Here is an 18653-nt window from a genome sequence, read left to right as displayed (position 1 = left end):
CTTTTTCCTTCTTTGCTAAATATGAGTTATTTTAATTCCACAGAGAATTGGAGTTATTTGAATTCCAAGTTTCTGCCCACAAGTCAGTGTGGAGAACTCACCAGGTCCATGTGCTTGAGACTATCAAGCAGCTTGCAATTACGGTTCTTAAGTCGATGGGCTTCATCAATGATGACACAACGCCACTCAATTTCACGGAGCTCAGGGCAGTCTGACAAAATCATCTCAAAAGTGGTGATCAGGGCATCAAATTTGTATGCGCCTGGGATGAGGCGCCCCTAGGCATGAAGGCAGTAAAGTCAGAAAAGGCCTAAAATGTACCTAAACGAGCAGGTCTTCTGAATTACCCATTCTCTTTTCTACATTCAGGCAGGTGCAAGTTTAATAGAAAATATAAGCCGCATCCCACCCCTACTACCTATCTTCCTGACACTGCCAAATCACTGAATGTAAGATACATTGCTTCTTCAACATATTCAGCTTCTTAGGAAAATGACAGACCTTACAGGATGAAGCTACGAATTTTTGACCCTGCTATATAACCAGCTCGTGTACCTCTGCCCTAGATCGTTTGTTAGTTAACATTAAAGTCCACAAAGGTTGGGCATGGTTGAAACATACAAGACAAAAATAAAAATGAAAATAGCTAATAAAGTACATGCTACTATTAATTCCTATCTAAAAACTGACAGAAGTAAAATTAACAAAATTGAGAGCCACAAAATATGATCTGAGAAAACATGGCTTAGCAGAAATAAAAACTTTAAAAAAAATAATTCATAAATTCAATGTTGATAAAAAGATTGATTATTCCAATTTTTGTTTTCAAGTTTACACAGAAGGAACTGATATTGGTGAAAATTTTCACCACACTAAAGAAAAGAAGATAAAAGAAAAGGTTTAAGGTCACCACCATATAGGGAGAATTGATCAAGGAATTAAAAATGGCTAAATGAATTTTGTTCTAGAAAATACCTTCTTGATGAAAACTCACTAATGATGCTAAAATTCTATTAAAATGTATGTATTCACAAATACAGAATTTCCACTGGATCAAAATGTCCACTGGGTGAAAACAGCAAAATCAAAAGCCGGTACACTGCTGCACAAAAATGCATTAAATCACAGGGAGCTTTTATTCCTATGTAGGCTGTAAAATCCCAGGTACCTTGGCCCACTTTCCCTAAACCATAGCATTCCTAAGATGTACAACTCACCCGTGAATCTTTGCAGTACATTTCATATTGCTGAATCATCTGCCTGCTGGCCAGACTGCCATGGTACACAATGGTGTTCATCTCTGTCCACGTATTGAATTCACGCTCCCAGTTAGTAATTGTGGACAATGGGGCAATGACTAGGAAGGGGCCATGGATGCCCACATTATATACCTCCTGTAAGAAGGCAATGGACTGAATAGTTTTGCCCAATCCCATCTCATCAGCCAAGATGCAGTTCTGCCTGCAGATTCATCACAGAGAAAAAAAGGCATGTTAAAAGAAACCATCTTGAAAAAAATCCCTAGACTGAGCCTGTATCTTACGGATCCACTTTTTTCCTCACCTGTTATACCAATTAAAAAGCAGCCAGTTGACCCCTTCTAGCTGATATTCCCGTAACTGGTTTCTGTTTTTATACTCATGTGACAGCTCCAACTTCTTCCAGGCACTTGCCTGTGGACGATTCTAAAAAATACAAAATTCAAATAAACAGGGTGGAGACATGAGAAAAATAAGGCAAGACTTGCTAGATAATTCTAGCAGTGGAAGTTAAATTCAAAAATATTATTGTATGGATTAAACCATATCAAATATATTTATACTCATGAGTTCATAATGATACTTTTTAAAAAAAAAAAGAGTAAAAGAAAAAACCCACTGGTTACTTCTGAAGAATGCTAGGGAACTACTTCATTATTTTGAAAACTGGCATATAAAGGAAAAAAATAAAGCATTTATCCTCCTTTCCTATATAATCTGTATCTCAGAGTAATCAAGTAGTAGATGAAAGGGAGTTTCTTTTTAGAGTCTAGCTAATAAATAAATGATAAAATTAGAATATCATCACTCTAAAATCTTTAAAGAATAGATCTAGGCAATGATCCTAAATGACTGATAACACTACAAAAGACAACCTGATGGAAGAACACACCACCACCTATAAAGCAGATTTACCATCCCTTCTCCCCTATATGATCAAGTCTCTAGAAAAGTGCTGTCTAACAGAACTTTCTACAATGATAGAAATGTTTTATATCTGCCACTAGCTACATGCAGCTATTGAGCACTTCAAATGAAGCTAATGTGACTAAGGAACTATTAATTTAAAGTTAAACAACCATAATGTGGCTAGTACCTACTGTACTGAACAGCACAGGGCTAAAAAGTTTTATCAGAAAGTGCTGTGCTAGATCTAACAGTAAATGTGAAATATAAAGAAAAGAGAACACGTTAAAAGGTACAAAGTACCTTTTACAATCAGTAAAATCCAGACTGTGGAAAATGCCACAGACTAAATCACCCGGTTTCTTCAAGAGAAAATTGCAAAGAAGGAAAAGAGAGAAAGATGGAGGGGAAGCTATAATTAAGAGCAACTTCAGATATATTAACTAATAACAATACATGGAGCTCATTTAAATCTCAATTCAAATAATGTTTTAAAAATTAGAAGACAATCAGGGAATGCATATAGTGACTGGATATTGGATGACATTAAGGATTTTTAATATTTTTTCAGGTGCAATAATGGTATTATTTATGCTTTAGAGATAATCAAAACCAAACCAAATCTGTTGCTGTCAAGTCAATTCCAATTCATAGCAATCCTACAGGACAGAGTAGAACTGTCCCATAGGGTTTCCAAGGAGCAGCTGGTGGATTCAAACTGCCGACCTTTTGGTTAGCAGCTGAACTCTTAACCACTGTGCGGAGACAGACACTACAATCAATATTCACAGATGAAATAAAGGAATCTGGAGTTTGCTTTAAAATAACTTGGGAAATAGGGGAATGAGTGAGTAGAGAAATACATGAAACAAGATGGCTATGTATTGATAATTATGAAAGCTCGGTGATGGGGACATTGTACGTATTATACTACCTTTTCAACTTTTGTGTATGTTCGAAAATTTCCATAATAAAAAGCTAAAAAACAATAAAAGCTTCTATGAGGAAAAAATCAATCACTGCTTATAGGACTTACATGCTCTAAATGCAAATGTACTTACCACCCTTTTGAGTTCTGGGTGCCTTGACTGGATCCGTTTAAATTCTCGAATCTTGCCCTCATCAACATCTTCTTTCAACTCCCATGTACTATCCTCATATGGCAAAGAGCACCATTTCACTAGGTAGTAAATTACAGGCTAGGAGAGAAGAAGCCAAAGCATTAATAAACTAATTCTACGTTCTCTGCTGTGGATAAAGGACAAGAATTTGACTACAGAATCAGATCACAGCTGTCAATGCTTCAAAGCTGCTGAAAAAGTCAAGCTGAACACACATATCATAGGCTCACCTGCTGATGTACCACTATTTGTGGCTTTGCTCATTCTTCCATGCAACTTGTTAGTAGAATCTGTTCTAAAAGACAACTTTCTATCCAGTAGTTTCTGGAACACTGAGCACTAAAACATTATGCTCATCAAAGAAGCAAAATGCAAAAAAAAAATTTCGTTTCCTATATTGTGTTGCCTGTTGAATTTGGCTAAGGGTGTAGGAGCATAGCACAGCTGACATCTCTGGGCTTCTGGATTCTTGGGGCTCAGAGTACAGACGCTCCTTCAAGAGCAGTCAGATGGTGGTAAGGATTTTCCTTGCAAGCCCCATGGAGCTAGGAGATAACTACAAGAAGTATCACTGAAGAGAGGTAACAAAAGTGAAAAAAAAGGGCAAATGCTGAAGCTCCAACTGCAGTACTATGCTTTATGGAGGCCTTTTACTTCAAGGGAAGGGGCAGTGACCAGGAGTAAAATGGTTCCCAGTCTCACTATTCAAGATGATCTCTACATTTCCATTGTTTGTTCAAATAAAGCAGGATTAGACTGGGCCTACTGTAATCGACAGGGATTTCTAATTATTATAGAATTCCCCTTAAAGAGCTAGCAAGAAATTTGAAAACAGAAGTGTCTCCAGAAAGTCACAGATCAAGATATCTCTAGAATTAATCTAGTTGCTCTTTTACGCTTTTCTGTATTGTAGCACCTCAGGTCACCCTCTCTGTAAAGTCCTTTGTCTAGGTCACGCATTTCCAGCATCATAACTTACTTTTCCAAAGACCTCACTACTTATTTTATTTATTTCCACTAAAGGGTAATGTTAAAAGGATGATAAATTAAACTCATTTTTCAGGGGGGAAAGTCAGTACACAGAATATTATCATCTGATATTGGGAGCACAAACTAGGGTACCAAAACATTTTCATCTGTCATGCCAGTTGCAGAACACATCCTCAAAGGACCTAACCAAAAGCCAACTGATTTTGGAAGGATGAGTACTGTGGTAGAGAGAATACGATAAGAGGCTGAGAAGGTTGAGATCCTAAACCTGACGAGAAAAATTTAACAGTAACTACCCAGGCCTGACTAATAGCTGGCCCATTCTCTACTCACCTCTCACAAATGAAAAACAAACAATAATGTCCACAACCAACACACACACAAAAAAACAGCACATGTGTTATCTGAGGCATAATTGCTAGGATTTGAAGATACACTGAATTATAGTAGGCTCTGGACACCTAGGTTCTAAGTGATCTTGAAGGTTATAAAATAGAGAAAACTTCGTAATTTTATAGAGTGAAGAATCTGACTCTAGGTCCTGTGAGGATGATGTGTGGGAGCAAGTCACTTCGCTTGTGAGTGAGCTCAGGTCATCACCCAGCACTGCCATCTAAACAAGGTTCTGTCCTTCTCTACTGGTCCACTGTGTAAGAAGTAACTTTCAGAAGTGACAGAAACTTTGTATATGAAATACAGCACTGCAAAAGTAAACCAACAACTACTAGTTGAAGTAAAAAGTTTTAAGAATGGTGGTTCATAACCTAAGTATAAGTTTGAAGTAAATTTAAAAGAGAGAATATTGCATTCACTAGCAGCTCAGACCCGTGATAGCGCTCTATTTAGAAAAATTTAGAACGTGAACTGTGAAAATGTATCAACAAGTGTTCTAGCATATATAAAAACCTGCTCCCCAGTCAAAGAAAGCTTTAGTCCAGTGATTCCCAAATCAAGCTATTCACAAGAACTCGCTGGGGACCAACTTAAAAATACGGAACTTTGGATCTCACCCTAGACCTAGTGAATTTGAATCGGTGGGAGTGATGCCTCAAAATCTGTTACAAGTACAGATTCAAATGCAGTGGATCTGCTTTAATGACAACTGAAAAGACATTTAACAGATGAGTTCAGCAAATACCCAATTCTCAATGAGATGTGGAGAATGCTAGGAGCCAGTTACAGTGACTTATTTATAAACATATTTGGAGATTTGTGAAGTTTCCCTACCCCCTGCCCACCTTCAATTGAATGTGAAGGGTCTCCCATATAAAAGTGGGAGAAAATGAAACCGAGGTAAATAACTTTTCAGTACTTATAAATATAGCTCTATGATGTCTGGCTTTATGGGAATCTTTCCTTTTAGCCTCTCTCCCTACTCCTCTACCTTCCCAATATCATTCTATGGATCCCACAGAAAAGTTCAAAAATATCTTTTCAGTCCCAGGGATTTTTCAGCCATACCTGAAAAATAAAGTATAGGCACGTAGACCAGCAGAGTTCTCTCATATTCTTCCATGCCCCAACTCACCTCCCCGTTGTCCTTGTCAATACTGTGAGACTCATCCAATATCCTATCCACTTCTACATAGTCTGGATTGAAGGGCTCTTCATCCTAAATGAGTCATGAAATCAAACAATAAGCCCAAAAGATCACTGTCCAGCATACCTGCCCTCCATGCCACCTTTAGCTGATGACCCAACTTCACAATTTATTATGAAAACAGAAGTTATTGGATGGGAGTTCCCATTTTCCTAATATCAAATCCTACAAACTTACCTGGGTCTGCACCCATCTTCTTACCTGTTACCAGAGAGAAAGTGTCTCTTCTCCCTAACAGAACATTCTCTCCACATGTGCTCTGGATTCATTCTCTTGTCACCTTCTAAGGAATCCTTTTCTACTGGATCATTCCCATGAACATACAAAAATGCTCTACTATTACACATCTTAAAAAAGACCTCTCTTGACTCTATATCCCTCTGTAACTCTCTGCTCTGCTTCATACCCAAACTTTTCCAAGAATTTTAAACGCATGCTATTTCCATTTCATCACCTCCCTTTCACTCATCCATTAATTCCAATCTGTACATTTCCATCACACAACTAAAACTACTATTCTCAAGGTCACTGATGATCTCTAAATTGCTGAATTTAATGGACAACATTCAACAATTCATCACTCCCTCCTTAAAGCACTCCCTTCCCCTGGCTGTCTGAGATGCCATATTCTCTTGGTCCTCTCATACTTATGGTTTGTTTTTAGTTTTGGCCAGTTCTTCTCAATCCGCTCCACTGGCTCTTTTTCTTCTAAGTCAATGGTATCCAGCTTTGGGTAGTATCACTGGATAAAGGACGCAAGGCTCCAAAAAAAAACCTCAAAGAAACCTTGGGGAAAAAACTCTTCCTTTTCTTCCTTTTTAAGACATTCCTTTCCCTTGGTTTCTGTAATATTTCTTTTTCCTAATCTTTGTTCTACCACTCTGGCATATACTCCTTTCTCAGTCTCTTTCACCAACTTCTTTTACTCCACCTGAACTCTAAATTTGAGGGAATTCCTCAAGGCTTGGTCCAAGGCTCACGCTCATTCTCTTTTTATCCTTTCTCCCCAGGTGACTTTATTCATTCTTAAGGCTTTAATAACTATTTATAACACTAATAAATTCCAGTCTGAACAGTCTAGATTTAAAAACCCATCTCGCTTACTACACATTTATTAAGGAATTTTAAAGTTAACATGGTCCAAACTAAATTCTTGACTTCACTCAAATCAGTTGCTTCCAAAATCTTCCACATTTCAATAAACGATCCCACCTCTACCCATTTGCTCAGACCAGAAACCATTCTATCCAACCTGTCACACCAAGCCATCAGTTCTACTTCAAAATAAATTCCAAATCCATCCATTCTCTCTATCCACTAAAACTACCCGAGTTCAAGCCACAGCAATCTCTTATCTGGAAAACTCCAACTGCCTCCTTACTGGTCACCCTATCTCTATGCGTACTCTTCTCTAATCTGTTCTCCAAAATCCAGATGATCTTTTAAATGTGAAAACTGGACTAGGTCTCTGGCCTGTTTTATATCATTCAATGGTTTCCTTTTGCATTTAGAATAAAAACCAAACTAAAACCAAACTGTTAAGGGCCTAAGGACCTGCTTATCTAATTTTTTACCTCATCTTGGACCATTCACTCTCTAAGATGTTATACATCAATTGCACTGTCTTTCTTTCAGTTCTCGTCCTGTCAGGGCCTTCACACATGGTACTCCCTATGCCATGAACAAGCAAATATCATCTACTTGTGTTCTTGGCCTTACTAACTCCTATTCATAATTTAGTTCTCAGGAGAAACGACAGTTGTTAGAGAAGCCTTTCCTAAGTATCCAACATGAAGTAGGTATTTCTTCTTTGTCATCTTCTTTTTCCTTGTCGCCACTTGTATAACAATTTAACTTACTTTTTAAAATATGTTTCTTCTCAATTAGACAGTGAACTACATTAGCAGTGACCAGGTCTGTCCTGTTTACCATGATACGTAGCAAGTAATAAATGATGAATAAATTAATGACTGACTTGATTAAACGGCCTACATATTAAGGCAGATTTAACTGGCATATGAATTAGTTACTAGAGCTCAGATTGATGGCCAGAAATTGTACACATAATCGCAGGTGGAATGGAATTAGTTTCATTGTACATTTCAATACTAGACTTTAAAAGAACAGACAAAAAAATGCAAACCAATTATTATTTTCATATAAAAAGAAACCAGAAAACCTACATGTTCCTAAATAATTCATTTATTGGCAAATCAGTTCTATTTAGCTATAACTGTTATTTGCTAAAACTACAAATTAGTCCTTTTCTCTCTCTCTTACCTTTTCTCCTTTAGCTCTAAGAAGCTTTAAAAAATAATCCTTTTCCTCAAAGTTGTTACATACTGAACTGTGTCCCCCAAAAATATGTGTTGTGAATCCTAACTTCTATGCCTGTGGTTATAATCCCATTTGTGAATGGGTTCTTTCTGTAATGTTAATGAGACAGGATTAGTGTAGACTGTGTCTTGAGTCAATCTCTTTTGAGATACAAAAGAGATTAAACAAGCAAGCAAACAAGAGAGATGGGGAAAGATGGATGCCAAGACACATGGAGATCTCCAAGGAACTGAAGAGACAAGGACCTTCCTCCAGAGCAGAGAGAGAAAGCCTTCTCCTTGAGCCAGAGCTCTGAATTTGGACTTCTAGCCACCTAAAATGTGAGAAAATAAATTTCTGCTCATTAAAGACATCCACTTGTGGTATTTCTGTTATAGCGGCACTAGACGACTAAGATAGAATTTGGTACTGAGAGTGGGGTTGTTGATCTAACAAATACCTACAATGTGGAAGTGGTTTTGGAATTGGGTAATGGGTGGTGGGTGGAAGAGTTTTAAGGTGCCTAATATTGCTGAAGATAATTCAAAAATGGTTGCAGCAGTACATCAACAGGGAACTGCCAGAAACTCAAGCCAGTTCAGAAGAGGTGGAATGAGGGATATCACTGCTGATGTCAGATGGATCTTGGCTGAAAGCAGAGAATACCAGAAAAATGTTTACCTGTGTTTAACTGACTATGCAAAGGCATTTGACTGTGTGGATCATTACAAATTATGGATAACACTGTGAGAATGAGAATGAAAATTCCAGAACACTTAATTATGTTCATTCTGGAACCTGTATATAGACCAAAGAGATAATAGTTTAAGATCAGAAAAGGTGTTCATCAGGGTTGCATCCTTTCACCATACTTATTCAATCTGTATGATGAACAAATAATCCCAGAATCTGGGCTGTATGGAGAACGTGGCAACAGGGTTGGAGGAAGACTCATTAACAACCTGTGACATGCAGAGACACACCTTGCTTGCTGAAAGTGAAGAGGGCTTGAAGCACTTACTGATGAAAATCAAAGCCTACAGCCTTCAGTATGGATTACACCTGAACATAAAAAAAAAACAAAAATCCTCACAACTGGACCAGTACACAACATTATGATAAATGAAGAAAATATTGAAGTTGTCAAAGATTTCATTTTACTTAGATCAACGATCAAAGAACACCCATGGAAGCAGCAGTCAAGAAATCAAATGACGTATTGCATTGGGCAAATCTGTTGCAAAAGATCTCTCTCAAGTGTTAAAAAAGCAAAGATGTCACTTTGAGAACTAAGGTATGCCATGGTATTTTCAATTGCCTCATATGCGTGCAAAAGCTGCACAATGAATAAGGAAGACCAAAAAATTGATGCCTTTGAATTATAGTGATGGTAAAAGAATACTGAATATACCACGGACTGCCAGAAGAACAAACAAATCTGTCTTGGAAGAAGTATGGCCAGAATGGTCTTTAGAAGCAAGGATGGCGAGACTTTGTCTCATGTACTTTGGACATGTTATCAGGAGGGACCAGTCCCTGGAGAAGCACATCATGCTTGGTAAAGTGAGACTCATCGAAAAAGAAGACTGTCAACGAGATGGATTGACAGAGTCACTGCAACAATGGGCTCAAACACAGGCAATGACAGTGAGAACGATGCAGGACCAGGCAGTGTTTTGTTTTGTTGTACGTAGGGTTGCTGAGTCGGAACTGACTTGACAGCACTTAACAACAATGACAATAGTAAAATCCTAGACTGCCTTGAAGAGAATGTTGGTAGAATTATGGATGTCAAAGGCAATTCTGGTGAGGGTTCAGAAGGAAGTGGGGAAAGCTATAGAGAAAGTATCATCTTAGAGAATACATATGGCGCCAGCAACAGAATGTTGCTAGAAATGTGGACGTTAAATGTGCTCTGGTGAGGCTTTAAAAGAAAATAATGAACATGTAATTGGACAATGGAGAAAGAGTGATGCTTTTTATGCTGTAGCATAAGAACTTGTCTGAATTATGTTCAAATGTGTGGTGGAAGGTAGAACTTGTAAGTGATTAACTTGGGCGATCTGGCTGAGGAGATTTCTAAGCAAGACCTTAAACGGGCGATGTGGTTTTTCCCTACTACTTTATAGTAAAATGTGAAAGAGATGTACTTAAATATGAACTGTGCAAAATGAAAACAAAAAAGATTTGCAAAATTCTGTTGCAGAAAATAAAGACTTGTGTCCTAGAATGTTCACCAAAGATGTGGCTACGCAGTATTTTGTTAAAGAGATTAAGCCTGTGACTGATGGATCTAACCAACTACCACAACAGAAGACCCATCAGCTTAGACTGAAGGGGACAGAGAAAAAACGAAAGATCACTGCCTGCCTCTTAGAATTCTACAGGCTGGAAACAGGCCAAAGGAGCTGTATCTGTTGTCCTCCAAAAAAAGAAAAAAACTATCCCTGGAGCAGCTCAGAGATCAGCAGAACTGCTGGAAGGAGCACATGAAGAAGGGCTGCCTTGATTGCAAAGACTGGAACCACTGCCTGTGGGGTGTCAAAGGGTGAGGCCATGACCTCCTAGGTTTCAAAGGGACAGATCTTCACCAACTCAGTTTTGGAGTGTGGGGTTACCGTTCTCTAGTGCCAAGGGGATGGGACCGCTGCCCGAAGCTGAGGGGGCAGGACTACCATGCCCAAAGGGCAGAAGAATGGGACCTGCCAGGGCAGAGGGAGTGAGGTCTCCACTCAGATGGACTAGGAGAATGGGGCCACCCAAAGCCAAGGTGACAGAGATGCTGCCACAGGGGGCCTGGAAGGTGGAGCTGAAGCACAGGGTTGGGGGTCTCTACTCCAAATCCAGAGGGCATGGCCAACACCCACAGTCTAGAGGGCAGAGCCCTTGCCCAGATGGACCCAAAGAATGGAGGATTATTCTCAAGCTTTGAGAGTTAATGTAAATTGTTCTGCTGGGTTTTGGACTTCCTTGGTACCCATTACCCTTCTTTCCTTCCAGTTTCTCCCATTTGTAATGGAAATGTCTACCATTCTGCCTGTTCCACCATTGTACTTGGGAAACAGATAACTTGTAGCCTAGATTTCACAGGTTCACAGATGAAGAGGAATTTTACCCCAGGATGGAATACACCTAAAGTCTTGCCTGTACTTGATTTAGATGATTTAGAAGATAAGATTTTGAACTTGCAGTTGACTTAAGACTTCTGCGATAATGTAATAGGGTAAATGTGTTTTGCATGTGGGGATGTTTTTGGGGGGCCAAAGGATAGAATGTTACAGATTGAACTGTGTCCCCCAAAATGTAAATCCTAACGTCTACGTCTATGGTTATAATCCCGTTTGAGAATGGGTTGTCTTTGTAATGTTAATGAGACAGAATTGGTGCAGGGTGTGTCTTCACTCAATCTGTTTTGAGATATAAGAGATTAAACAAGCAAGCAAACAGGAGACATGGGGAAAGATGGATGCCAAGACACATGGAGATCTCCAAGGAACCAGAAAGAAGAAGCTGAAGAGACAAGGACCTTCCTCCAGAGCCAACAGAGAGAGGAAGCCTTCCCCACAAGCCAGCGCTCTGAATTTGGACTTCTAGCCTCCTAAACTGTGAGAAAACAAATTTGTTTGTTAAAGCCATCCACTCGTGGTACTTCTGTTATATAGCATCACTAGATGACTAAGACAAAGTACGTTGTACAATGTATAGAACAAAGATGAGAAATCCCAGAGTTTGGCAAAGGGATATGTACACAAAACCTTCAAAGTAAAATGAATGGGAAACTAAAATAAGGCTCAAGAGACCCTCACACAGGCTCAGTGTTTAACCAGCAGTTAACACTGGATATAGGAGCACTGGTCACACAGTGGTTAAGCTCTCAGCTGTTAACTGAAACGTCAACTGTTCAAACCCACCAGCCACTCTGTGGGAGAAAGATGTGGCAGTCTGCTTCCTAAAGATCACAGCCTTTGAAACTCCATGGGGCAGTTCTGGGTCGCTATGAGTTAGAACCGACTCAACGGCAATGGGTAACATTGGATATAGGAAATTAAACTTCATTATTGCTATTCCTAGTGATAATGGATTAGAAATTTTAAGGAAATAAACGTTCACTTATTGACATGTTTGCTTATGTATCTAGACATCATCAACAGCTAAAGACTGACAATGGAGGGAGACGAACGCCTCAACTCAACTAGAGGTCAGTTCATCATCCGTTTTGAAAATACTTCATGCATCTTGAGCAAGTCAATTTCAAAATACCCTGTAACTTATAAAAGAACCACATTTAAACCTGGGAAAAGCATGGGACAAATAAATAAGTCCAATGATCAAAATCAAACCCTTATACCCATATACGCAAATAAACTATGTGTTTTGAAGAATCGAAGTTAACAACCCCAGTGATACTTGCTTCTATGAATGAAATGATAGGTAATATCTATTCCTAATTACCTCATGGAAGAAGTGTCTCATTTGAGCCATTTTGGTTTTGAAGCGCTTTAGTTTTTGATGGATCCTCTTATCCTTCTCTAGCTGGGAGATAGTAGCCCACTCACAGTGCAGGTAGGAGCTGAAGGGGATGGAAATACCCAGTTATGCAGTGAGAAAGGGGGAAATGGCAGGCTAGTGTTTGAGATTTTGGGATTAGCCAGATGCAGACAGTGCTTAGGCCAGCTGCCAGTGCTTTCTTAACTTTAATTTGCACAAAAATTACCTGGTCTGGGGTGGGCTTAATTAACAGTTCACATTTCCAACAAGCACACAAATGATGCTATTTGTGCTGGTCCAAAGACTACACTATGAATAGCAAAGTCTTAATGCTAGAGTAAGGAATAGAGTTCACAAGAGATTTCATCAGAAACCACACTAACCCCACCTTCCTGCAGGGAAACAGTAAAAGTCATGTCAATTTCTGAACATCTCTCTGAACAGCCAATTTCTCTGCTAAAAACAGCAATTTGGGCTAGGAGATTAAATAAAAAAGGGGCACATTCCCAACCAGTGGAGTTTGGGGTAACAAGCTTTTTGCACAGATCACATACTAGTTCTTGTACTTGACAAAGAATTCTTCTGCTTCAGTATACTGTCCTGAAGGAAGCTGAGAAGAAAGAAACAAATCATAGTCACTAATCCCGTATCTGTCAAAGAAAGAACTTTTAATTTTAATCACACAAGGCAGAATTTCATATCCAAAATTCCCTGAAGATATTATTGACTGAGGAATTAAAGAACTAATCTGGTATCTTTATACTAGAAGTCTGATAGCTAGAGAAAATAAACTTTTACCCAGTCTAAACAGATAGATGAGAGAAGAGGCAATACGAGAGTTCCTATTTTCTAGCTAATCTTCCTTCACTATCTCTTATAACTACACCCTAGCAATATATCCTAACATCCAAAGGTACTCATTAAATAAGGCCTCAAAATGTAGCATTACGGGCTAATATCAAACATAGAGGCCTTACCTCCTTCTTCACAACCCTCATAGAAAGCACTTTGTCTACAATGGCTGCATCTTCTTCACTGGGATTCTCCTACAGGAAAAGATGCAATCAGTCAATAGATGATTATGAGCATCAGGACAAACTTCTCAAATTGCTTACATTCTCACTTACCACAAAGAACTGCATAGAAGGCAGAGTCTCGCCATCTGGTTCCTGCACTGGTTCAGGGAGGATAGGCTCAAGTTTTATTGGACCAGTTACATCCACCTCTTCTTCTTCTTCATCATCTGTGATCTTTATATCCAGATCCTCTGTATATTTTTTTCGCTTTACTTGGCGATTTGACCGTCTCTTCTGCAGAGGCAAAAAATGGTTAAAATAACTGCTTAGGTCTCTCAAACAGAAAACTTGGTACAAGAGTTTCTAAGCAAATCTTTCATTTTCTCCCCATGTTGCAAAGGACTACTGAACTCTACATCTTTCACAATGATGTGTCTAATGAAATGATAGCCTTTAAAAAGTGTTCATTTCCTTCGATCTAATAATATTACCTCTACAAAGGCTGATGCACAATGGGGTTAATGTCAACATTATTTATAATAAAGGCAAAACTAGAATCTAGCTAAATAAATAACAAGAGAAGAATTAAGAAATTATGGCTCAGCAATAGTAAAATTAAATAATTTTTAAAATTCATAGCATTTGGAATAAAATAGGAAAATGCCTTCTATAACAGAAGTAGTCACAAACATGGAATATGGTCTTAATATCGTAAAAAGAAAAAGTACACACGTAAAGCTACACACACACATGCACACACAGAAAGGAAGCCTGGAAGGAACTATAACAAAATCTTAACAATGAATTATAAAACTATTACGGGCACTTCGTCTTCTCTATACTTATCTTCCGAATTTTCCTAATCAGAGAGCATTAATTTTATATTTAAAAAAAATTATGCAAAAATTCAGGCCAATTATTATTATATATAGCTTTATGATTAAAACTATTTGCCTATAGTCAAATGCTTAGATTTTACTCCAAAAGTCCCATGGAAAAAAATCAAACTAAGTAACAACGAGCTTATTAAACATACTTCCCAAACCAAGTTAAGTCATTCTACTACTGAACATATATTAATTTGCTGAAGTGGTTTATCAAAGGCAAGGAACCCACCTGACAGAAAACTGCAAACTAGAAGCCAGAAGCAAGAAGCTGTGGGAAATTTAAACATGGCTCTCAGCCTGCCAGTGCAATGTACTTGCACATCAGGAGCAAAAGTGCAGAGATACTTTATTTCTAATGTTGTTTTTGTTTTTTTAGTTCTAAAGATTTTTTGTTTTAATAAATGGATACATACTATATGTATTGTTCTGCAGCTCACTTTTTAATTAACAGTATTTGTTATAGAAGTTTTCCATATCACTACATTACAGAGCTACCTGATTCTTTTAAGTGGTTGAGTAAAAACATTTTTTAACTAAGTAATTTAAGTAACACTTGCAGCTCATGATAAAACTTGGGAAGGTGGGAGAGAGAAAATTATTTTTTAATCATGGCTGTATCCATGGAAAACCCAAGAGAATCAAATGAGTGTTATTAGAAGAACTACTAAAATAGGGTAAAATTGCTTGGTATAAAATTAATTTTTGAAAATCAATACCATTCCTATCCAGTCAGCCATAAAATATAATGAAAGATCCAATTTATGAAAAAACAATTAATTATCTAAGGGATTAAATTTAATAAGAAATACATAAAATCTATTTAAAACATTATGTTGTTGGCTGTCGTAGAGTCAGCCCTTAACTCATGACAACCCCATGCACAAGGGAACAAAATTCTGCCTGGTCCTGAAGCATCCCCATGATCAGTTGCTGATCCGACTGTTTTGATCCATAGGGTTTTCACTGGCTGATTTTTGGAAGTAGACGGCCAGTCCTTTCTTCCTAGTCTGTCTTAGTCTGGAAGCTCTGCTGAAACCTGTTCAGTATCAAGCAACACACAACCCTCCACTGACAGATGGGTGGTGGCTGCACATGAGGGGCACTGGCTAGGAATCAAACCCACATCTCTTGCACGGAAGGTGAGAAATCTACCACTGAACCACCATGGCCCTCTTTTAAAACGCTACAAGAGGACACAAAGGAAGAGGAATAAATGGTAAAATAGACTGTTCTGGAATAGTAAGACTTGATTCTAATTACACAGACTTGACAAAACAAAATCAACATTTTTTTTAAAAAGATAAGCTGATTCTAAAAATTCAAACGCAAAAATAAACATCTAAGAATAATCAGGAAAAATCTGAAAAAAGTACACTGGGCCTTACCAGATATTAAGGACAATTTACAGCTATACAATTAACACAGCTTGGTATCTCACTAAAAAGAAATATAAACGTCAATGAAATAGTGTTCAAATATAGACTAAAATATTTATGTGCATTTAGAACATGATAAAAATAGCACCTCTAATCAGTGAGGAAAAGGTAGATTATTCTCTAAGTGGGATTGGAAACAACCGGCTACCCATCCAGGGGTGGAAAAAAAAAATTCTAAAAGGATCAAAGATTTAAATGTAAGAAAAAGTCACCGTAAAATTTCTAGAAGAAAATGTGGAAGAATTTTTTATAATCCTGGATTTTTTTTGCCCATTGCCTTCAAGTCAATTCTGACTCATAGCGACCATATAGGACAGAGTGGAAGTGTCCCATAGAGTCTCCAAGGAGCACCTGGTGGATCTGAACTGCCGACCTTTTGGTTAGCGCCGTAACTCTTAACCACTATGCCACTAGGATTTCCCAATCCTGGATTAGGGAAGGTCTTTCTAATCAAGATGCAAAATCCCAGAAACCTTAAAACTGAATGATCAATCTAAGTAAAAAATTTTTTAATGCGTAATAAAATCCATCATAAGAAAAGTTAAATAATAAACTGAGAAAAAAATGTCATGATACATCTCCTAAGTATACAGAGTTCTTCTGAATAATTAAGAAAAAGATCAATAACACAACAGAAACACGGGCAAACGACATGAATACAGTTCACAGAAAAAAATACAAATGGCTTTTAAATGTAAAAAGATGCTCACACTCACTCATAATAAAATTACAACTGGTTAAGTTTTTGAAAGATGAATTCATACATTATTGGTGAGCATATATAGGAGCACAAATTCTATGGAGGAAAATTTGATATTACCCTTTGATGACCCAGCAATTCCACTTCAAAGACATTAAAGTTTGCACATGTGCACAAATCCCTGTAGCACTGCTGTGGCAGCAGCAGACTTTTAGAGAAAATCTAAATGTCCATCAACAGGGGATTGGTTAAACAAATTATGATTAGCCTAACAGTGGAATACTATAGAACTATTGAAACAGAATGGGGTAGACTGCCACCACTAAATGCTGGTGAAGATGGGGAACAACTGGAACTCTCATATGTGGGGATAGGTGCCATTAAAATACGGATGTATAAAGGCCTCTATGCTGCACAGCATGTTGAGACTTGTCCCCAACATGTTGAGACTTGTCACGACTTGTCTTCTCAAACCCGTTACTGATTGGCTTGTTTACCTGAATTCCTCCTCCCTTGCACGAAACTTATTGTTATTCACCCAAAGCCCATTGTTCTGTTATTTGCTTCACTGCTTGCTGTACTGACTATAAATAAACTCCTGGGACTGAAGCCGAGGTTCAACTCCTCAGAGTGACCCTCCTGGCCCCACTTCTCTGTAAGAGTTGTGGCACTGGTTACTGTCTCCACCGCCCCGACAACAGTCGCCACTGCGACACTCATACATTACTGGCAGGAGCGTAAAATGATACATTCACTTTGGAAAACCAGTAGATTCTTATAAAGTTAAAAATATAACTATTGTGTTGCTGTTGTTAGGTGCTATTGAGTCAGTTCCAACTCATAGCGACCCTATGTACAACAAAATGAAACACTGACCAGTCCTGGGCTATCCTCACAATTGTTGCTGAGTTTGAGCTCTTTGTTGCAGCCACTGTGTCAATCTATCTCATTGAGGGTATTCCTCTACCTTACCAAGCATAATGTCCTTCTCCAGAGACCCTACAGTGTATCAACTGCACTCCTGGAAATTTAGCCATAAGAAATGAAAACATGTCCACAAAAGACTTGTACTAAGGATGTTCAAAGGGACCTTATTCATAATAACCCCAAACTGGAAACAAATGTTCATTACAGGAGAATGGAAAAACAAATTGTGATATATCCATAAAATAAATTACTACTCAAGAAAAAAAAAATGAACTACTAATACATTCAACATGGATGAATCTTAAAACCATTAGGCTGAAAAAAGTGAGACTGAAGAGTACATACTGTATGATTCCATTTACCCAAAGTTTAAGAACAGGCAAAGTTAATCTGTGGTGACAGAAATCACAACAGTGGTTGCCTGTGTGGGGAGGGGGTTGACTGACTGGGAGAGGGTAGAAGAGAACTTTCTGGGGTGATGGAAATGTTCTGCATCTTGATTTGGATGGTGGTTACATGGATGTACACATCTGTCAAAGCTCATCATATTACACAAATAAAATCTGTGCATATTTCACCAGTATATTTTACCTCATTTAAGAGTCTGGGAGGAGACATAAACTACTGATAATTTCTTCTAGAGAGTGGGATTAGAAGAGATTTTCTACCTTTTACTTGACATATTTCTGTATTATTTGAGTTTGATTACATCCACCATGTAGTATTCTTTCTTTTTTTTTTTTTAACACATATTGTTTTATGACATTGGTTAACAGCCCCACAACATGTCAACCCTCTAACTTCTCAACCTTTTTTTTGGTGAAAATACACATAGCCAAAGATAGACCATTGCAAAAATTTCTACATGCACAGTTCAGTGACATTGACTACGCTCTTCCAATTGTGCTGTATCTCACTTAAAATGAAGGCTTACAGAACAAAATAGTTTCTCATTTAACAGTTACTACAAATGTTGCCCTATGACAATGGTTAACAATCTCACAACA

At 38.0% G+C, this 18653-nt stretch overlaps 1 protein-coding gene across 14 annotated transcripts in view; it reads right to left on the bottom strand.

Moving 5' to 3' along the window:
* CHD8 (chromodomain helicase DNA binding protein 8) overlaps nucleotides 1–18653 on the bottom strand; it is a 62101-nt gene that overhangs the window by 17839 nt on the left and 25609 nt on the right. For all 14 annotated transcript variants that reach the window (XM_023724982.1, XM_023724989.1, XM_023724988.1 and 11 more), the window contains 9 exons: nucleotides 13808–13990; nucleotides 13658–13726; nucleotides 13235–13290; nucleotides 12645–12762; nucleotides 5805–5888; nucleotides 3227–3364; nucleotides 1564–1685; nucleotides 1218–1461; nucleotides 102–278 (listed from right to left, as the gene is read on the bottom strand). In XM_023724982.1, coding sequence (XP_023580750.1) covers nucleotides 102–278; nucleotides 1218–1461; nucleotides 1564–1685; nucleotides 3227–3364; nucleotides 5805–5888; nucleotides 12645–12762; nucleotides 13235–13290; nucleotides 13658–13726; nucleotides 13808–13990 — 1191 coding nt within the window. The remainder of the gene's footprint in view (nucleotides 1–101; nucleotides 279–1217; nucleotides 1462–1563; nucleotides 1686–3226; nucleotides 3365–5804; nucleotides 5889–12644; nucleotides 12763–13234; nucleotides 13291–13657; nucleotides 13727–13807; nucleotides 13991–18653) is intronic.

This window comes from Trichechus manatus, unplaced genomic scaffold (assembly GCF_000243295.1).
Source record: "Trichechus manatus latirostris isolate Lorelei unplaced genomic scaffold, TriManLat1.0 scaffold00273, whole genome shotgun sequence".
Taxonomy (NCBI): Eukaryota; Metazoa; Chordata; class Mammalia; order Sirenia; family Trichechidae; genus Trichechus; species Trichechus manatus.
The sequence above is the reverse complement of the archived record's forward strand: the minus strand, read 5'-3'. Positions and strand labels throughout refer to the sequence as shown.